General features: G+C 35.8%; 1 protein-coding gene across 21 annotated transcripts in view; it reads right to left on the bottom strand.

The window, feature by feature from the left end:
• The window catches only part of CCSER1 (coiled-coil serine rich protein 1), a 1,462,495-nt gene that overhangs the window by 1,118,096 nt on the left and 320,666 nt on the right, over positions 1–23,733 (bottom strand). For all 21 annotated transcript variants that reach the window (XR_008524637.2, XR_008524639.2, XR_008524640.2 and 18 more), the window contains one exon: positions 16,264–16,384. Coding sequence is in view for 18 of the 21 variants with exons in the window: in XM_054554165.2 (XP_054410140.1) it covers positions 16,264–16,384 (121 nt within the window). In the remaining 3 variants the exon portion in view is untranslated. The remainder of the gene's footprint in view (positions 1–16,263; positions 16,385–23,733) is intronic.

The following is a 23,733-nucleotide window of genomic DNA, read 5'->3' as shown; positions in this document are numbered from 1 at the left end:
GCCAAATTGTAAAGACTATCAAGACTAGGAAGAAACTGCATCAACTAAAGAGCAAAATAATCAGCTAACATCATAATGACAGGATCAAATTCACACATAACAATAAATTAACCTTAAATGTAAATGGGCTAAATGCTCCAATTAAAAGACAGACTGGCTAATTGGATAAAGAGTCAAGACCCATCAGTGTCCTGTATTCAGGAAACCCATCTCACATGCAGAGACACACATAGGCTCAAAATAAAGGGATGGAGGAAGATCTACCAAGCAAATGGAAAACAAAAAAAGGCAGGGGTTGCAATCCTAGTCTCTGATAAAACAGACTTTAAACCAACAAAGATCAAAAGAGACAAAGAAGGCCATTACATAATGGTAAAGGGATCAATTCAACAAGAAGAACTAACTATCCTAAATATATATGCACCCAATACAGGAGCACCCAGATTCATAAAGCAAGTACCTAGTGACCTACAAAGTGAGTTAGACTCCCACACAATAGTAATGGGAGACTTTAACATCCCACTGTCAACATTAGAGAGATCAAAGAGACAGAAAGTTAACAAGGATATCCAGGAACTGAACTTAGCTCTGCACCAAGTGGATCTAATAGACATCTACAGAACTCTCCACCCCAAATCAACAGAATATACATTCTTTTCAGCACCACACCACACCTATTCCAAAATTGACCACATACTTGGAAGTAAAGCTCTCCTCAGCAAATGTAAAAGATCAGAAATTATAACAAACTGTCTCTCAGACCACAGTGCAATCAAACTAGAACTCAGAACTAAGAAACTCACTCAAAACCGCTCAACTACAAGGAAACTGAACAACCTGCTCCTGAATGACTACTGGGTACATAACAAAATGAAGGCAGAAATAAAGATGTTCTTTGAAACCAACGAAAACAAAGACACAACATACCAGAATCTCTACACACATTCAAAGCAGTGTGTAGAGGGAAATTTATAGCACTAAATGCCCACAAGAGAAAGCAGGAAAGATCTAAAATTGACAACCTAACATCACAATTAAAAGAACTAGAGAAGCAAGAGCAAACACATTCAAAATCTAACAGAAGGCAAGAAATAACTAAGATCAGAGTGGAACTGAAGGAAATAGAGACACAAAAAACCCTTCAAAAAATCAATGAATCCAGGAGCTGGTTTTCTGAAAAGATCAACAAAATTGATAAACCACTAGCAAGACTAATAAAGAAGAAAAGAGAGAAGAATCAAATAGACGCAATAAAAAATGACAAAGGGGATATCACCACCGATCCCACAGAAATACAAACTACCATGAGAGAATACTATAAACACCTCTACACAAATAAACTAGAAAATCTAGAAGAAATGGATAAATTGCTTGACACATACACCTCCCAAGACTCAACCAGGAACAAGTTGAATCTCTGAATAGACCAATAACAGGCTTTGAAATTGAGGCAAGAATTAATAGCTTACCAACCAAAAAAAGTCCAGGACCAGATGGATTCACAGCTGAATTCTACCAGAGGTACAAGGAGCAGCTGGTACCATTCCTTCTGAAACTATTCCAATCAATAGAAAAAGAGGGAATCCTCCCTAACTCATTTTATGAGGCCAGCATCGTCCTGATACCAAAGCCTGGCAGAGACGCAACAAAACAAGACAATTTTAAACCAATATCCTTGATGAACATTGATGCAAAAATCCTCAATAAAATACTGGCAAACCAAATACAGCAACACATCAAAAACCTTATTCACCAAGATCAAGTGGGCTTCATCCTTGGGATGCAAGGCTACTTCAACATACGAAAACGAATAAACGTAATCCAGCATATAAACAGAACCAAAGACAAAAAGCACATGATTATCTCAATAGATGCAGAAAAGGCCTTTGACAAAATTTAACAACACTTCATGCTAAAAACTCTCAATATATTAGGTATTGATGGGACGTACCTCAAAATAATAAGCACTTTCTATGACAAATTCACAGCCAATATCATACTGAATGGGCAAAAACTGGAAGCATTCCCTTTGAAAACTGGCACAAAACGGGGATGCCCTCTCTCACCACTCCTATTCAACATAGTGCTGAACTTCTGGCCAGGGCAATCAGGCAGGAGAAGGAAATAGAGGGCATTCAATTAGGAAAAGAGGAAGTCAAATTGTCCCTGTTTGCAGATGGCATGATTGTATATCTAGAAAACCCCATCATCTCAGCCCAAAATCTCCTTAAGCTCATAAGCAACTTCAGCAAAGTCTCAGGATACAAAATCAATGTGCAAAAATCACAACCATTCTTATACACCAATAACAGACAAACAGAGAGCCAAATCATGAGTGAACTCCCATTCATAATTGCTTCAAAGAGAATAAAATAGCTAGGAATCCAACTTACAAGGCATGTGAAGGACCTCTTCAAGGAGAACTACAAACTACTGCTCAATGAAATAAGAGGATACAAACAAATGGAAGAACATTCCATGCTCATGGGTAGGAAGAATCAATATCGTGAAAATGGCCATACTGCCCAAGATAAGTTATAGATTCAATGCCATCCCCAGCAAGCTACCAATGACTTTCTTCACAGAATTGGAAAAACTACTTTAAAGTTCCTATGGAATCAAAAAAGAGGCCGCATTGCCAAGTCAATCCTAAGCCAAAAGAACAAAGCTGGAGGCATCATGCTGCCTGACTTCAAACTATACTACAAGGCTACAGTAACCAAAACAGCATGGTACTGGTACCAAAACAGAGATGTAGACCAATGGAACAGAACAGAGTCCTCAGAAATAATGCTGCATATCTACAACTATCTGATCTTTGACAAACCTGAGAAAAACAAGCAATGGGGAAAGGATTCCCTATTTAATAAATGGTGCTGGGAAAACTGGCTAGCCATATGGAGAAAGCTGAAACTGGATCCCTTCCTTACACCTTATACAAAAATTAATTCAAGATGGATTAAAGACTTAAACGTTAGACCTAAAACCATAAAAACCCTAGAAGAAAACCTAGGCATTACCATTCAGGACATAGGCATGGGCAAGGACTTCATGTCTAAAACACCAAAAGCAATGGCAACAAAAGCCAAAATGGACAAATGGGATCTAATTAAACTAAAGAGCTTCTGCACAGCAAAAGAAACTACCATCAGAGTCAACAGGCAACCTACAAAATGGGAGAAAATTTTTGCAACCTACTCATCTGACAAAGGGCTAATATCCAGAATCTACAATGAACTCAAACAAATTTACAAGAAAAAAACAAACAACCCCATCAAAAAGTGGGCGAAGGACATAAACAGACACGTCTGAAAAGAAGACATTTATGCAGCCAAAAAACACATGAAAAAATGCTCACCATCACTGGCCATCAGAGAAATGCAAATCAAAACCACAATGAGATACCATCTCACACCAGTTAGAATGGCGATCATTAAAAAGTCAGGAAACAACAGGTGCTGGAGAGGATGTGGAGAAATAGGAACACTTTTACACTGTTGGTGGGACTGTAAACTAGTTCAACCATTGTGGAAGTCAGTGTGGCGATTCCTCAGGGATCTAGAACTAGAAATTCCATTTGACTCAGCCATCCCATTACTGGGTATATACCCAAAGGACTATAAATCATGCTGCTATAAAGACACATGCACATGTATGTTTTTTGCAGTGTTATTCACAATAGCAAAGACTTGGAACGAACCCAAATGTCCAACAATGATAGACTGGATTAAGAAAATGTGGCATATATACACCGTGGAATACTATGCAGCCATAAAAAAGGATGAGTTCATGTCCTTTGTAGGGACATGGATGAAATTGGAAATCATCATTCTCAGTAAACTATCGCAAGAACAAAAAACCAAACACCGCATATTCTCACTCATAGGTGGGAATTGAACAATGAGAACACATGGACACAGGAAGGGGATCATCACACTCTGGGGACTGTTGTGGGGTGGGGGGAGGGGGGAGGGATAGCATTGGGAGATATACCTAATGCTAGATGACGAGTTAGTGGGTGCAGTGCACCAGCATGGCACATGTATACATACGTAACTAACCTGCACATTGCGCACATGTACGCTAAAACCTAAAGTATAATAATAATAATAATAAATAAATAAATAAATAAAAAAGACTTACATGTTAGATCTAAAACCATAAAAACCCTAGAAGAAAACCTAGGCAATACCATTCAGGACATAGGCATGGGCAAGGACTTCATGTCTAAAACACCAAAAGCAATGGCAACAAAAGCCAAAATTGACAAATGGGATCTAATTATACTAAAGAGTTTCTGTACGGTAAAAGAAACCACCATCAGAGTGAACAGGCAACCTACAGAATGGGAGAAATTTTTGTAACCTACTCATCTGACAGAGGGCTAATATCCAGAATCTACAATGAACTCAAACAAATTTACAAGAAAAAAACAAAAAACCCCATCAAAAAGTGGGTGAACAATATGAATAGACATGTCTCAAAAGAAGACATTTATACAGCCAAAAAACACATGAAAAAATGCTCATCATCACTGGCCATCAGAGAAATGCAAATCAAAACCACAATGAGATACCATCTCACACCAGTTAGAATGGTGATCATTAAAAAGTCAGGAAACAACAGGTGCTGGAAAGGATGTGGAGAAATAGGAACACTTTTACACTGTTGGTGGGACTGTAAACTAGTTCAATCATTGTGGAAGTAGGTGTGGCGATTCTTCAGGGATCTAGAACTAGAAATACCATTTGACCCAGCCATCCCATTCCTGGGTATATACCCAAAGGATTAAAAATCAAGCTGCTATAAAGACACATGCACACATATGTTTATTGCGGCACTATTTACAATAGCAAAGACTTGGAACCAACCCAAATGTCCAGCAATGACAGACTGGATTAAGAAAATGTGGCACATATACACCATGGAATACTATACAGCCATAAAAAAGGATGAGTTCATGTCCTTTGTAGGGACATGGATGAAGCTGGAAACCATCATTCTCAGCAAACTATCGCAAGGACAAAAAACCAAACAGCACATGTTCTCACTCACAGGTGGGAACTGAACAATGAGAACACACGGACACAGGAAGGGGAACATCACACACCAGGGGCCTGTTGTTGGGGGGCGGGGGTGGAGAGGGATAGCATTAGGAGATGTAACTAATGTTAAATGACGAGTTAATAGGTGCAGCACACCAACATGGCACATGTATATATGTAACAAACCTGCACATTTTGCACATGTACTCTAAAACTAAAAGTATAAAAAAACAAAAAAAAGAAATAGCTAGTAAAATGAATAATGACACTAATGACACTAAGTAGAACAGAAGCATGAAAAAAAGTTTTCCTCCTGGCTCATTTGAGAGAAAAACATACACATAAATGAAGAGGTAATGATAGTGACAATCATCACTGAAGAATTTTGTTATTTATATTCTTCTTTTATATTATGTTGATTTATAAATGCTAATCATCTTAAGCATTATTAGCTTATAATGACATTCATATTTTTTAGATTATACAAGACTACAAAAAGAATTGCATATGAAAAAAAGAATGATTTCACAGTGTGTCAGATTCTAAATTTAGTAATTAAAGTAATTTAAAAGAAAGTACAGGCCCGGAGTGGTGGCTCACGCCTGTAATCCCAGCACTTTGGGAGGCTGAGGCAGGCAGGTCATGAGGTCAGGAGTTCAAGACCAGCCTGACTAATACGGTGAAACCTCGTCTATACTAAAAATACAAAAATTAACCGAGTGTGGTGTCACTTGCCTATAATCCCAGCTACTCAGTAGTCTGAGGCAGGAGAATTGCTTGAACCTGGGAGGTGGAGGTTGCAGTGAGCCGAGATTGTGCCACTGCACTCCAGCCTGGGCAACACAGCAAGACTCCATCTCCAAAAATAAAAATTAAAAAAAAGAAAGAAAGAAAGTACAATTTATTCTTTTTTTAAATTGTCATCTTTGACAAGTTACTTAATCTCCATGTGCCTTTGTTGTCTGACCTGTAGCTTGCAGATAATAACAACATACAATCTTGTTGGGAAGATTAAACAAATACATGTTTGCAAAGCTTAGATTACAGCATGGCTCCTAATATTAACTACATTTAAGTGTTACTGAATAAAGAAATCTATTATTTTAAAGAATAGATTTAAACAATAGCTTACAACCCTAATTTATAAATTCAACACGTAATTATGCTTACAATGTAAAATTTCATCCTACACACACAATAGTTCAAAAAGAAAATGATAGAAACACCTGTCCTCAAAAAATACCTGTCTTTAATATCTAGTGAGAGAGAGTGAAGAATATAGGCAATTGTAATTCTGTCTAATAAGTACTCTAATAGAGGTGTTCAAATATTATAGAAACACACAGCAATCAATCTGTCTACAAGTACTTTGATTTTTCCATCAATCAGGGGAACCCTTTAACTCAAAGAATTAAAAATATTAATGAATGTTTATTTTAGACACCCCTATAAAACAAAGAAGTAAGGTATGCTACTTCACATTTTACAACAGGCATTCCCAGACTTTTGCTCATTAGAATTTCACTGTGTTGCTAATGTTTGTTTCACAGTTAAGAGAATTAGCATGCAGCAAAACATAGCACTTTTCCAGGGCTGGCAATCAGGTTTCTAGACTTCAAGTTTTCAGATCTTTCTTTTCAATACTGATGACAAAATTGCTGTTTTAATTCCCTGTGATATTTTCAATATTAATTATTCAAATGTTAAATATGTTAATATTAAAATACTAACAGTAAATACGCTCTATTCAAATCTAATTTTTAAAAATTCGATAATGTTGGAAAACTATCATGGTTGGTTCTACCTTCTAAATAAAAGAAAATGTGTTTTACCTCAAAAGTAAATAAAAATTAACCAATTCTCAGGTATTTTTTGAGTATCTACTAGTTATTGCTATTCTAAACAAAATAGAAGATAAAAAAACAAACCAGGAAACATTTGTTGTAAAAGGGCTTAATCTACCAGAGGAAAAAAAGATAATACTTTCTTTTAAAAATGGGCAAATGATCACATATTGTGAGTAGGCAAATTTGAGGAAATATCTAAAAGCATAAATACCATAGAACATTATGTATTCTTAGAGATCCAATCCCTTATTCTTATGCCCAACTTCCTCATTCAAGAGATATTAACTCTGGTAATTTTTATTGTGTTTCTTCTTGGTGCCCAGCATGATTCTACCCGCTTTACTTTGAAAATTGAATACTTCCACAATGACCTTACAAAACAGGTGCTATTGTCTTTATTATACATATATGAACACTTGACTTCAATAACAGTAGTACCCGCTCCTTGCTCCATGTCATCTAACTGCCAAATAGAGATGAGATGTTTCAGATTTCAAAGTTTTTGCTTTTTCTGCTAGTCAGTCTCCCCTGAAAGGGGAAAAGTAGAAAATCAATATTGGATTGTATAGCATTTATTTATAGTATTATTAGAAACTTATACTAAAACCTAAATTATAGAATACATTCAAATAAAATATCTTATATATTTGCAAATCAATTTTTTTCATGGGATGAGGTTAGCAGGGGGAATTGAAAGTTGGCACCAGGCCTTTTCTGCATACATAAGAGCTACTTTCACAACAACGGTGATGCACCTGCAATCTTTTTCAGTGATCTGACAAATCTGTATTTATAGTACTCTATAAAGAGTATAATGGTAACTGTACTGCACTGGTGAGCTGAAACACTTCAGTCATATTATCAGGTTGTCCCAACTTATCTGAAAAATAGCATTTGTGTGCTCAATGTACAAAGAAGGGTTGTCAAACTAGATGCAAACGTTACAATAGGATTTCTTGCCTTGACAGGGTAACTGCACAAGGGACCAAATATTATGACTCACTAAGGAGCAATAAACAGCAGAGAGATAAAATAACAACACTGTCAATAAAGGGCAGCAGTTTCTCTGGGAATTTTTAAACATTCTTCTTTTTCATATTAAAATCTACTTGTTCTTGACGTTTGAAAACCTTCTTTAGTTGTTTTTTAAAAATATATATAAACCAGCAAATAATGAGCTCATATCTTTCCAAAAGGTTGAATAGAGATGATAAAAAAATACAGAAGGTTGATGGCAATCAGTCCTTTCACAAGGTACCAGTGACACAGCATAGTTGACAAAACATCTAGCCAGCTGCCTTTCCACCAAGGCCTGGCAGTCAGAAAGGTAAATGCCCCCACTGACCCTCTAAGCTCTGTCCACCATTACCAGTGATTGACTGTTCCTCCGCAGCCCATGGGTTGTGCGTTATGTGGTCCTCCAGAGGGTAGGACCTAGGGCCATTTAAGCAGTGATTTCTGGACAGAGTGAGTGGTGAAGGCATAGTCTCCTAGTGGTGGGAGCCCTTGGCTTTCTGGAAACGCATCTTATGTAAGGCGGAGCAGCTGGAGAAGGGATGTGACACAGTTCTCTCACATGCAGGGCCTAAGGCAAGAATCCTGAGTGCCCAGATCTAAAGGCAATGGTACAAAGGGATAAATCCAGGTTATGTGAGCCCTGAAGTTTATTAAATCTGGAGGGATCTCAAAACACATACACACACACACACACACACACACACACACACACACACGAGAAAAGAAGGAAAAATTTCCAGGATCGCTTCTAGGACTTTATGTGGGGCCCATTGTAAAGCTGACCCCTGAAGATTAAACTTCCACAGTGGTACAGCTAATGTATTCCTGCTACCAGGGTGAAAGGTAGGGGGTAGTGGTACTCGGTCAGAGGAGCTTTAAGGAGATTTAATTGGCTTTAGGGACTAGCAAATTGGCCCACAAGTGATCTTTTCAAAGGTCTCTTTCTGGGCCGGTATTCTGTAGTTCCCTAGTCATGGGTGCATGAGAGTCCTTTGCCCCTCTTTATGGGGGTATCCTCATCCTCTAGATAATTCACAAAAACACTACAGCCTCCGTGACTAACTCTAGAGTCCTAGATGGTGCTGCTTTCACAGCTGGGCAGCCATTTTTCACCCTCTAGGCTTTCTAGGCAGTCTGCTTAAGTTTCTCAGGCATGAATCCACATCTGTCACTTGTGCTTCCAACTGCAGAGAACACATTTGAAGCACTGAATGATTCTTCTGAAAATCCACTATAGACTTGAGGTTAGAAAGTTTCTCCTCCCATCCCTAACTTCCTCCAAAAGCTGTGAGACCTATATTTAGGCAACAGCTTTCACCATGGAAATCTTATCTCCTCACTCATCTCCTCAGATGCTGTTTCCACCCTTGAATTGACCAAAATCATGAAACACTAGCCATTTCTTTTGAATGCCTGCATGAGGAAGAAGGCTGTTTCCTAATCATAGTATTATCCTGATATTTATCCTAGCCATGCCTCAGTATTGAATTTTTTAAATGGAAGAATTTGAAGGCACCAAGTGATGGAGGGTAAATGAAGGAAAATTGTTAGCAAAGAATCATAAGAATTTACATAAGAACCTAAGTGGAATTTACTTATATTGTGGACATTTTCAGTGAGAATCAATGACAATGATTCAGACAGGAATTTTATGCACAGTGCATTTATGTGTGTGTGTGTGTGTGTACATGTTATACTTATAGTTCAATTGATATAATACTCAACATAAATTAAAAGAATATCATGACTCTCCATTCATTAAACTATTACTAATTCAAGATAACATGTTAGGATTTTCACAATATTATATATTTAAAATAATTACAATTAGTAATAAAGATAATTTCTCATTTTCATCCTTATTGCAAATACTTAGTAATGCATTATAAGTTATTAGTTTAATAACTATATTTAACTTACCAAGGTTCATAAATATATATTGACACAGTTCTCTTTTCACATTTCTCTACCCCCAATGCCAGCACCCTAGTCCAAGCTACTATCAGCAATCACCTAAATGTTCTCACTGTAGCCACTCAATCTGTCCTCCATTTACTAATGTGCTGATAAATATTTAACTAGCTCTCCAGGGGAGGAGGAAAGTCCTCATTCGTAGAATTTCCCAATGCTATGATGTAAATACACCCACCATGGCTGATTTCAAACTTTCACTGTGAAATCACTGAATCTAGAGCTGGGGAGAACTGCTATCAAACTGGCTCTCCCAAGTCGACTCCATTTCACCATTACCCCAACCACACCTAATTCGTTCTCTATAACAAACAAAGAGAAAGTTTTCAAAAGGCAAATCTGACCATGTCGCTTGACCCTGCTAACATGATTTGGCTTCCTTTTCCTCCCACAAGCCTTCCTTCAATTTCTCCACACTCCCACCCATCACAGAACACTTTAAGAAGCTATTTTGTTTTTTCAGTTAGTTAACTAATATCCTGTGGATGTTAGCTCAAGAGTCACTTCCTCAGGGACGTTTTACCTGACCTCCTTGGCTATGTTACAACCTCTTACTACAGCCCTTATAATGAGATACACCTCTACATTATAGCCACAGGTACACTTTCGCATTTTTTTTTTTTTTTTTTTTTGAGACAGAATCTTGCTCTGTCACCAGGCTGGAGTGCAGTGGCGCAATCTCGGCTCACTGCAACCTCCACCTCCCGGGTTCAAGTGATTCTCCCACCTCAGCCTCTCGAGTAACTGGAACTATAGGAGTGCGCCACCACGCCCAGCTAATTTTTGTATTTTTAGTACAGAAGGGATTTCACCTGCTTTTCAACACAAAATCCCTAGCACTATGCAGAGTGCCAAAAACAAAGCAGACACTGAAGAATTACCTATTTTTGATAAATTAACAAATAAATATCTGCCTAAAAGCATAAATAAATATGTTCTCCTGAAGATTGTTAAGGAAAATTGGAGATCAGCTAGTAATATTATTCTTTGATGTGTCTCCAATGTAACTGCAGAGTTTGTGTAACGACTTTAGAGAGACTAAAGAGGCGACCTTAGAGAGAGTACTTAACTGTTCCAAATCTAACATATACTATTCATTCAGATAAATAAACAAAAAGAGCTGACAGAACTTTAAGCCTGTGTGTTAAGTACCCTCTAAGAATAAAATAGGTTAGTATTAGCAATTCATTAAAAATAAGACTTTTGTACTAAATGATAACATCTGTTACCTTTCAGAAGGAGCTTACAGAACCTACTTCATGACAAGAAACTGAAGCATTACAAAGAGGTATTGAAACTTGGAGTGAATGACAATATGTTCAAGTAATGCTTCATCTATGCAAGAGTAAACAATCAATCAAATCTATTCCTAAGGTTAGATTTATTTATATAAAATAATATGAAAATGTGGAAATGGACAAAGAAGTGATAGAATAATTTTTCTTTTACCTCTGCATTTCTAACTTTACAATGGCCATAAAAATCCCTTCATTCAGACATTGAGCTATGGTATGTACAGAATATTTGCATTTCAACAAGCATATTTCTAACAAAGTATTAATACAAAATATAATCCAAAGCCAATCATGGTTATTCTTTCATTCTCTTCAGAGTTTGAGTTCTATGTACATTTTATGAAATGCTCATTTACATAGAACTGACTTGAGAAATGTAGAGTTTTGAGGAACATGCTGAGTGTAGCTGGGTATTTGGGTATACTTTTAACAGTAGGATTTTTACAAATTTATAATTCCCCTCTGTATGTCCATGTGTGCCCCTTATTTAGCTCTCAATTATTAAGTATGGATATGTGGTATTTGATTTTCTGAGTTATTTCACTTAGGATAATGACCTCCAGCTCCATCCATGTTGCTGAAAAGACATGATGTCACTCTTTTTTATGGTGTATATATACCACATTTTCTTTATCCAACCATCTGTTGAGGGGCACTTAGGTTGATTTCATGACTCGACTATTGTGAACAGTCACTCTCAAAGCTTTGACCCCAGCATTCTATGCTTATGATTAAATATTTGAAAATTGTACACTCTTTTTGGATTACATAGATTATTCTATTTTTTAGCAAGTTTATCCTTTCCATGGTATTCTGAGTCACATATCAAACTAAACTCAGAAGTGAAGTAAAATCCCCACCTTTGTTTTCTGAATTAAGATGAATTTTAGATATTGCAGGAAGTGGAAAGCTCTGGTCCTCCCCCACTGTAATGAGCAATGTAGCTTTCCTTCTTAACGATTTAGATAGTTTCTCCCTATCACTTGCTATGCTGAAAAATTTATACTTCATTCCTAGTAGGAGTTCCTAATTCTTGTTTCTCCTTATCAAATGTCTAAAAACTAATAAATACATGAGAATATTTAATAACAAATTGTCAAAAGTAAAATATTTATCATCAGAATATAACTAAACATTGGTCAGATAATACAAATATCTCAGTCATAAAGTGTTTCTTACCTTCTAAAGTGATGTAATTATATATTACATATTCTTTCTTATGTATAATCTTACATATTCTGAGATGACTATTTCAGTTATTCTTAGCAATAAATTTACTGGGTTCCGAATCAGATGACTCTATGAATCCTATATTTCAAAGACTCAATGATTTATGAATTTATATGTGAAAACTGTAAAATTCAAGGGGAAAATTTACTTAAAGAAGTAATTCCATCCTAAATTATAAAGAAATATTTGTTATCCAAAGACAGTGTCTCAACTTTCAGCATTAGTATTATATTTGTGGGTGATTATTTTATGTCTACTATTTTTTTTTTTGAGATGGCATTTTGCTCTTGTCACCCAGACTGGAGTGCAGTGACACAATCTCAGCTCACTGCAATCTCTGCCTCCCAGGTTCAAGTGGTTCTCCTGCCTCAGCCTCGCAAGTAGCTGGGATTACAGATGCCTGCCACCATGCCTGGCTAATTTTTTTGTATTTTTAGTAGAGACAGGGTTTCACCATGTTAGCCAGGCTGGTCTCAAACTCCTGACCTCAAGTGATCCGCCCGCCTCGGCCTCCCAAAGTGCAGGATTATAGGTGTGAGTCACCACGCCCGACCCTATCTAGTATTTTTTTTCTTATGGAAAATCCAAAATACATAAAACTGGTATCATAAGGGCTTTAGTAACACCATTTATAAACAGTTGATGTGGCTATTTAACAAATATATTTGTTGCAAAAAAATTACAAAATTTATATGTTCTTGCCTCTCTATTATGTTTTAGGCATTGCATTATGAGGTAAAGTATCTCCCATATTAAAAAGAAAGAAATTAAGGTTAAGAAGGTTTATTTATTTATTATTTCTTTTAGAGACAGAGTCTTGCTTTGTCACCCAAGCTGGAGTAAGGCAGTGGCATGGTCATAGCTCTCTGCAGCCTCAAAATCCTGGGTTCAAATGATCCTTTCCCCTCAGCCTTGTGAGTATCTGGGACTATAGGTGCAAGCCACAGTGCCCAGGGGTTAAGAAAATTGGTGGGGGTGGGGGGAAAGAATCTGCCCAATGCCTGGATTCCTAACCACTGAGTTATACTGCCTCTCAATAGCACACCCAGAACAAATAACATAAAATAAAATTAAGTAGGTAAAAAAATCATTTAAAATAAGAAATAAAGATACATGCATTATATTTTAGTATTTCAATGTTTATGATTTAAATATAATAAAGAATTCTGACTTTTAAAATTAATGGTGATAATAATATTATTACCTATACTGAACATTCATTATTTTGACACCTCATCTATCTCTGCCTTCTTTTATCAATATCACCAATATGTCAATTGTGGAATCACCTTTCCCCTCTAAATTTCATTCTGTGTTCCAGGGCTTGTCATGAGACAAATTATCTAGTCAATCGCCACCAAATACTTTTGGATATAGCGATTGTTTCAGAATTGCCATGTCAAACAAGCCAAGCTAGTCAAAGCCAATCCAATGACACTCAAATCTGGATTTGTTTTCTTTTTTTGCTTTGATTAAAAGGAATGAGAAATTATCTCCTTCCACTGGATTTGTGGAGAAAATGAAAATCAATCCCAGTTGCTGCTGAAGGCAGCAGTATCACCACTAGAGGAACCTCCCAGAAAATGAAAAGCCCAGACAGAAGTGTCAAGCAAAAAAGATGTAGACAGAGAGAATGACCCTTGATGATATCATTTGAGAACCAAAACTGTACTTGAAGAAATTGCTACCTCTGTACTTTATAAATTACACGAGCCAATAACCACCTGCACTCTTGATTCTTTTTTCTGAAACCAGTTAGCATTTGGCTTCTGTCACTGGCAAACAAGAGTTTTGAGTTAATCACTGTCTTTGCATTTATACTGTGTTCTTGCCATATGTTCACACCTATCTTTTAATTCTCAAAATAATAGTGTGAGGTATGTAGGACATAAACAATTTCCATTTGATAGATGGCATCATTAAGATCACAACTGAAGATATATTTTAGGAAATATTTAAAATATGGGATATATATACCTTCCAGGTCTGCTGAAATAAGAAAATATAATGGAGACATTAATCAAGTAATTGATAACTGATTGAATATGAGATGTGAGGAGGAAAATATACCAAGATTTTAAGAAAAGAAAAATGATGGTAGCTTTACTTAAATATGGAACAACTTGAGAATTTAAGGAGAACTTAGAGGAGATTATTAATTTGTTTTCAGACATATTTACAACAGACTGAAGATCCCAAACCAGAAAATCCAAATGTTCTAAAATCTGAAACTTTTTGAGTGTTAACTTGACAATCAAAGAAAATGTTCATGTTCCATTTCAAATTTCATATTTTTGGATTTGGGATGCTCAACTAATATAATACAAATATTGCAAAATCTGAAAAAATCTGAAATCTGAAACACTTCAGCTCCCAAGCATTTTGAATAAGGGACATTCAACCTGCATGACACTTCGGTAGGACACCTAGTTAGACAAGTCTGATGAACAACTTTAAATATTAGATTTGCATTCAGAAGAGCCTTCATGAAAAGAATATATAACCATAAGTCACCCATAATGTTGATAGCTGAAGCTATGGAATGGGCAACATAACTAGAACTTTATGGATTACTAGATTTCAGGTCCTTTCTCAATATCATTTCACATAATACTAACAATGAGAGTGGTGATATCACCCTAATTAAAAGATAAGGAAGTGTGCATGTGTGTGTGTGTGTGTGTGTGTGTTTTGCAGGAAAATGCATTTGAGCTTTCTAATATAATTCAATTGGCAAACATGATGCAATTATCTATTAGACAAAAATGGCTTTTGGAACTTAAAAATTAAGACTATATGAAGAGCAGTTAAATGATCTCACTTTTAGATTGTATTAAAACTGAATGAAAATCATTAGTTTCTAAATTGGTCAGTTGTTTCTTCCCTCTATAATGAGAATATTAATACTGAATATCTTCATGCAATCAAATATATACATTGCCCTATTCACAAACAGTATCAAGCACAATTATGCTTTAAGAGCTTATTTTCCAGTAAAAAGACATACAAGAAGCAAATAACTATAACACAGTGTAATCCAATGGAGAAAAATCATAGGTACATCAAGATATATCTTCCACCTTACTCCTATGGTGGTCAGCCCAAAATCCTTGGCAGTGCCTTATATCACCTAATCGCTCACCTGAAACCTTAAAGGAGGCATGATACTATTTCTCACTGAAAAATACTCAGCAGGTTTTTTCCTTTTCATGTATTTAATATATAAGCAGAAATAATCCCCATTTATTTAATATTTGACATCTACATAAGCTTACATTTATCGTCATGAACTTAAGCCTCTTTGGTCATTATAAGAGTACAAGTTTATCATTTATATAATAGAAGATCAAATTTTAATTTAAATTAAAACTTGAACTGTTTAAATGGAAAAAATATGAAAACACTAAAATAGTATAAAGTTTAAATTTGTTCTAATTTAGTAAAAATATTTTAAAATAATAACTTACATTCCTTATAAAAGTGCAAACCAACTTTAAAAACTTTATATTAAAAACTGATTTCATATTATATCATTAAAGCCTACAGCTTATATAGTAAGCAATCCAAGAACAGTGTACCCACAATCACAGAGTAGGGAAATAAAGTACATCAGTCTACTTGCCCATGTCCTTAAGATAAGGTAACAAAATGAAACTTGAATGACACATGGTTCAAAGACATGAAGTTAGGAGACACAGAAGTTATTCATTAAGACAATATAGAAAGATTATTTTTAACGCACAAAATTTATTTCTTCTTTCTTTATACTAATATTAACACATTTATTATAAATCACATTTTCTTATCAGTTATCTAATTGATTTTACAAGGCCTTGAAAAATTAAATGAAAAACTCACTGTTTGGAAGGCTCAGGAAATTTTGGTTCTTCTCTTTTCTTCATTTCTATCGTTGGTTCCATAGGAGTAAGAACTACTGCGGCACATGAGACGACAGAGTGATATGAGTCCTCCCGGTAAACTGTTTGTTCAAAAAAACCGAGGAATTGCAAATGTCAAAATTATTTATGAACTAGTCTCACTTCTCCTTTCTATATTTAGTCTAATAAAAGATCAAATTGTAATAAAACATTAATTATTAAATTATCCTTAAATATTTTCTGCTCTAAGTCTTTTCGCTCACTAGCTATATGACCTTGGGCAATTTTTCTTTTTTAAATCCCAGGGTGTAAAAGGTATTGCCAACAGTTTGTACTCCTTCTCTAAAAAAGCTTTTCATCAAAGAATGAAAAGTGCACAAGTTATACATATACAGTTAAATGAATCTTTGCAACATGACCACACCTGCTAAGTCAGCATCAAGATCAATAAACAGTGCATCACCAGCACCTTAAATCCTCCTGTGGTACCCGTTCCCAAACACTACTGTAGTCTCTGAACTTAACCATTATCATCATTTATAGAATCATAAATAAGTTTTGCCTATTTCTGACCTTTACACAAATGGGATCATATTCTTTTGTGAGCATATTCTTTTCTTGTTTGTTTGGTTTTGTTTTGTTTTTTGAGACGGAGTCTCGCTGTGTCTCCCAGAGTGGAGTGCAGTGGCACGATCTTGGCTCACTGCAACCTCTGCCTCCCAAGTCCAAGGGATTCTCCTGCCTCAGCCTCCCGAGTAGCTAGGATTACAGGCGCCCGCCACCATGTCGGCTAATGTTTATATTTTTAGTAGAGATGGGATTTCGCCAGGGTGGCCAGGCTGGTCTTGAACTCCTGACCTTGAGATCCGCCCGCCTCAGCCTCCCAAAGTGCTGGGATTACAGGCATGAGCCACCGGCCAGGCCCCCTTTTTTTTTTTTTTTTTTTTTAGGAGTCTCACTCTGTCACCCAGGCTGGAGTGCAGTGGCATGATCTCAGCTGAATGCAACCTCTGCCTCCTGGGTTCAAGTGATTCTCCTGCCCCAGCCCCCCAAGTAGCTAGGACTACAGGCACGCTACCACGCCCAGCTAATTTTTGTATTTTTTAGTAGAGACAGGGTTTCACCATGTTGGCCAGGATAGTCTTGATCTCTTGACCTCATGATCCGCCCACCTCTGCCTCCAAAGTGCTGGGATTACAGAAATGAGCCACCGCACCCGGCCCAAGCATATTCTTTTATGTGTTTTTTATTTCATTCAATGTGTGATTATAAGATTCATCTATGTCTAGTAGTAGCTGGTTCATTCTCATAGCTGTGTGGCTTTCCACTGGTGAGTATACCACGATTTATTTATACATTTCATTAATAATGAACACAAGCTATTTTCAGTTTGGGGCTATTTCAATTGTCTATGAACATTCTTGTACTTTTTTAAACAGTGCACAAACATATTTATATTGGAAAAATATCAATACGCTGTAATGGTTTCTAGGATATAGTCATGTTTTATGTTCTGCTTTAGTAGCCACTGCCAAATACAACTCAGAACTGTCTGCACTAATTTACATTACCAACAATAGAGTTTCAGTTGTTCCACATCCACACCAACACTTGGTTTTATCACTTTTTTCTTATTAAAGTTTCAATATTATATTAATTTTCTATTGCAGCATAAAAAATTAACACAAACTTAGGAGCTTAAAACAATATCCATTAATCATTTCACAGTTCTAGAGATCAGAAGTCCAGATGGGCTCAACTGGGTTCCCTGATTAGGGTCTTACAAGGCCAAAATCAAGGTATCAGTGAGTCTGGGCTCTTATCTAATGTCTCTGTGTGAATAATCCACTTCCAGACTTACTCAGGTTAACAGAATTTACTTCCTTCCAGTAACAGGATTCAAGTCACCTTTTACCTTGCTAGCTGTTGTGACTAGGAACCACTCTGAGCTTCTAGGGCTACTCACAGGTTCATGGCCTATGGCCCATCCATCTCAGCAGTGGGGAACATCCTTCATATTGAAGCCCTCTCGTGCTTTAAATATCTCTGATTTCTTCTTCTGCTACCAACTAGGGAAAAAACATTCTTTCTGCTTTTAAAGGGCTCATGTGAGGCCTACCCAGATTATCTCCTTTTTGATTAACTCAAAGTCAACTTATTAGTAGCCTTAATTACATCTGCAAAATCCTTTTTGCCAACTAACAATCACAGCAGTGATGCCCTATCATCTTCCCAGTAAAGAAAAATTAAGGGCTGGAGTCACGTGTCATCTTAGAATTCTGCCTACCAAAGCCATTCTTTTAAGTGTGTAGTGTAGTATGGCATTGTTACTTCAATTTATATATTCCTGATAATGAATGAAATTGAATATATATAGTGTATATTCAGTCCTCTTTTTACATGGTTCTAATATGCAAAAATTTCAGTTACAAGGTTTAGTTAAATAACATCAGTCACCCCCCAAAAACAGGGTTCAAATTGCAGTTCACATGGTATATCAACTGTGAGTAATCGTATAAAGTACAAACTTCTTTACTAGCACTTCAGTACACAAATCATTATGTAAATAAAAGAGGTACATCATGATCAGTGACACACACACATCACTTCTTTCAAATTCTGTCAATAATTGATAACTAGGCATTACTTATTCAGTTCAAGCACATAAATAATAATGTGTAGTTGCATTGCTTCCTTGTCTCCCCGTGACTAATTTATGTGACATTTTATAAAAAATAGACAATGTAAGGAAAAAATTTGCCAATGAAAATGAAAGTAGAGAAAAGAAATAAAAACTGATAGTGAAACCCTGTCTCTACTAAAAATACAAAAAATTAGCCAGGCATGGTGGCATGCGTCTGTAGTCCCAGCTACTCAGGAGGCTGAGGCAAGAGAATTGCCTGAACCCAGGAGGCTGAGGTTGCAGTGAGCCGAGATCAGGCCACTGCACTGCAGTATGGGTGACAGAGCGAGACTCTGTCTCAAAAAAAAAAAGAACATGGAAAGTGCTGGCTGGGCGCAGTGGTTCACACCTGTAATCCCAGCACTTTGGGAGGCAGAGGCGGTGGTTCACACTTGTAATCCCAGCACTTTGGGAGGCAGAGGCGGGCAGATCACAAGGTCAAGAGATTGAGACCATTCTGGTCAACATGGTGAAAGCCCGTCTCTAATAAAAATACAAAAATTAGCTGGACTTGGTGGCACATGCCTGTAATCCCGGCTACTCGGGAGGCTGAGGCAGGAGAATCACTTGATCCAGGGAGTTGGAGGTTGCAGTGAGCCGAGATTGCACCACTGCACTCTAGCCTGGCCACAGGGTGAGACTCTGTCTTGAAAACAAAATGGATAGTGCTGGAAGTGATATTTGAATCAAATATAAAAACAGAGTACAGCAAACAGAAACACTCAAGTTTTAATTACTCCATTATTTAATTGCACTTAAAAAGTTAATTTTAATAATGCATAAAAAATTTTATTCACTTATAAATTTTATAAAGGTAAATTATGGAACAGCAGACAATTATAACATAATGTAATATAAAAAACATGAGACAGTGTCAAGCCATTCCATATTCAAATAGATTTGCAGCATCCATGGGTTGAAAAATCAGTAAAACATTTTTCACGATTATTTCCAACCATATATATAAATAACAGTTTGAGGCAACAACACAAAAACCTATATGCTAAATTTGCTCTTCTGTGAAAAGAATTTTTGTTGTTAATGTACTGCATGAAGTGCAGAATATTCCTTCTTAGGCTTCTGTCACTAGAGTGTCAGAGCAAGGATAACTGGAAAATAAAAGTCCCCATTTCTTTATGGACAGATGAGGCCTTTTGGCCAAGATCAGGGTCACTAAACAACTACTGGAACTGCACCTAGCAGAAGTCATTTATCAGCAACCATCAGTTAATAATAAAAGGATGATTCAGGCCTGAGAAACCGATGTTTAATTATACAAATAGGGACTTTAAAGCAAGAAAAAATACTTGATAGTCACAAAAATTGCTTTTGCTAAAACTTGGTTCTAAGCACTAGTCTTATTTATTTCTAGATAGTTATTAAATATATAAACACCAAAATGAACAAGCCTTCCAGGGACCACTCAGTCAGGAATCTGCAAACCTCAGGGCAGAGTAGAAATCATTTTTAGCTTTCAAATGAAGTAGTCTGACTTGTCATGTAACCTTTTATTACACCACAAAAACTATGCTATTACAGGAAATTACTTTCTATTATTGCTGTATTCCCTAAAATGTTTCTTTCAGATTCATAATAAACTGAGATGCAAAATCTAAACGCTAAAATTTTAAATTACTCCTTTTCTCCAGGTTGGCTAGATCAAAATAATTTTATTTAATTACTGAATTTCTATCATTGTTTTATTTTTTAATTTATAAAATCATTGTTAAAGCATAAAAAAGCAATATATTTTATATTTTAATAAATTTCGCAAAACTACCAAGGATTCATCAGAGAGGTATTTTTGTCTTTCATGCAAAATTAAAACATTTAAATGACTGAAGGTGCCTAGAGTAGTTATAAGTAAAGTGTTTTTGATATTATTGTATTATATTTATACATATTTATTACATTTGAGATCACCACTCCAATTCACCAAATAGTTTACTATTAACTGGCAAATTGCAGCCTTAAAAAAAAGAATTTGCTTTTGACTTGGTAGAGTGTTCACTTTTCCATTTTCTGTTCCAAATATCCAGGATCCATGTATCTACCATGTAACAACCTGCTGATAAAGCTTAACCTAGCAAAAGAATACATTATTTAACAAACATTTAAATGACATGATAGACACAATTCTGCACTAACTGTGCATTTACTCTTACTGTATTGTTTTTACCCTTCAGAAAAGTTCTATGGCATATTATTACTGCCATTGCACTTTTCAAGGTCACACAGCTTGAGTATAGAAAAACCCAAATTTGATCTATTTCTCGCTAGTCCTCATGCTATTGAACATACTTCATGCTGATTCTCATTTAAATATATCAACTGCTCTGAAGTAATAGTGTAAATGTAATAGTTTATCTTTTTCAATTGTTTATACTCAATAATATCCCTACATCTGAATTCTTTATTCTAAGAACAACTGAAAACATAAAGCAGTCTGCTTGTACAACCATATTATTTAAAGCTAATATCATCTTGAGTTTTTTTTAAGATGTGAAAGAATTGCATCAAAATTATCAATATCCTAAAGTAAAAACTTCTTAAAAAAGAATCCATATCAGAACATATCACAACTTTGACTCATCGTACAAATACTTTGAGTTCTAAGCTCTATCTTTCAAAATGACTAACAACAATGGTTTTTCTATTGTTCCACTGGAGAATGAGTGTTTTGCATTTGTTTTCCCATTAGTAAACTACGGATAATAATCTTGCACTTGGGTTGTGGTGATGATTAAATGAATTAATGCATGTAAAGTGCTTAGTATAATGTCAGGAAAATGATATTCTTTTAAAATGTTAGCAAATATTATTTATAACTGTTTTACTTTACGAGATGGTGTTTTATTATTTGCCCAAGCTGGAGTCTAGTGGCTATTCACAGGTGCAATCATGATGCACTACCCCTCAAAGTCCTGGGCTCAAGCAATCCTCCTGCCTCAGCCTCCTGAGTAGCTGGGACTACAGGTATATGCCACCATACCTGGCTAATTTGTTTGTTTGTTTGTTTGTTTTATATGTCAACTTGGCTAGGCTACAAGCCCCAATTATTCAAACACTAACCCAAGTGTTACTGTGAAAATATCTTCTCTACATGTAAAGTCCATAGTCTGTTAGCTTTAAGTGATAGTATCCTAGGTAATCTGGATGGGTCTGAGTCAATCAGTTAAAAAAGGCATAAAGCAGAGTTGAGGCTGCCTGAAGATAGAAATCCCACCCTTGTCAAAAGTTCCCTCCTGCTCTACCTATAGTCAGCTCTACATATTTTGGACTTACCTAACCAGTTCCCAAAATCACATACGTTGATTACTTGTTACAAAAACAAATAGACAAAAGAAACTTCTTTATATCTTTTACTGGTCTGTTTTTCTGGTTGATAAATACGTAAGTTAACAATGACATTTTGGTATTAAATATCAGTTTTAGTGAACCAGTAAATATTTCCTTTTAGTGCCTATACAAAGTTTTTTGATGAAATAATATTAATCCAGAATTGAAAGAAGAAATGAAAAAAAAAGAAGCAGATAAGATACAAGTCATTGCATCATGACTGTAAATAGCACACATTGAGCAAAAGCAGGCATATATATTCATTCCTTAGCAGCATTAATTGAACTATTCCATATCCAGACACTAATAGGTGCTGAATTTGTGAAGATAAAACATAAAACATTTGCCTTGCAGTAACTTAAAGTGCAGTAGGAGATTGTACCATTTAGAAAGTGTAATCATAGAAACTAGCCAAGTAAAGTAACTGGCAGGATCAAAACAGTAGGACTGCTGCAGTCTTGTTCACTCCTCTTACTTAGTAGAGTGCCAGGCACAAAAGAGGCACTCAATAATATTTGGTAAATGAATGAGAGACTGAAGCAAAATGAAGTGAGGCATGGGGGAAAAGAAAAGATGCTAGCCAAGCACAGGAAAAAGTGTGCTAAAAGGCAATGAGATATGAGAAAATGTTATATATATATTGAGAAATGGAAATAATTCAATGTGATTGGGGCCTAGACAAGACACAAGAAGTTGAAGAAGACTGAGCTGGAGACATAGGTCATTGGCAATACCTTAAACACCTTCTAAACTTAAAAACTTAAAAACATTAGTATTTGATCCTAAAGTTAATGGGAATTGATATCGATCATTAAACAAAGAGCAACATGATCAGCTTTATATATTTTAAAAAATAGCCTGGGCAACACCTAAGTACAGGAACAAGATTGAGTGAAACCACTGACAGCACTATTGAAATAAACAAAGTGAGAAATGGTGAGGGCTTCTTATTATTTGAAGTAGCAGTGTAGTGGACAAGAGGGGAAAAAGTCGAGTGCAGAGTATTCAGAAACGTTAACACTTCTGTTTCAAATATATAGTCACAGTCTATATCTACTTATTTTCTTTATTAAGATGAAATACAATTCTCAGCACATTACAAAATCAGAAAATACAGCCACAGTACAGATGGGTGTGAGAGAAGAGCCATCAAAAGAGGAAAGCAAAGACCTTCAAATTATTAGGAGACAATTTAGTTTACAATTTAAATTTAAAAATATTCTGTACAACCATACTATTTAAGGCTAATATCATCTTGAGATATTTGTTAAGATGTGAAGGAATTGCATAGAAATTGTCAATATCCTAAAGTAAAAACTTCTTAAAAAATAACACAGAAAAACAGATGAAAATAACTATATCCTGGAAACCCAGACAAAACTATAAAGTGTAAATGAAAATATTAAATTTGGTCAGGCTTACCACATA

The sequence above is a fragment of the Pongo abelii genome, chromosome 3 (assembly GCF_028885655.2).
Source record: "Pongo abelii isolate AG06213 chromosome 3, NHGRI_mPonAbe1-v2.0_pri, whole genome shotgun sequence".
Taxonomy (NCBI): domain Eukaryota; kingdom Metazoa; phylum Chordata; class Mammalia; order Primates; family Hominidae; genus Pongo; species Pongo abelii.
This window is presented reverse-complemented; position numbering and strand designations above follow the sequence as displayed.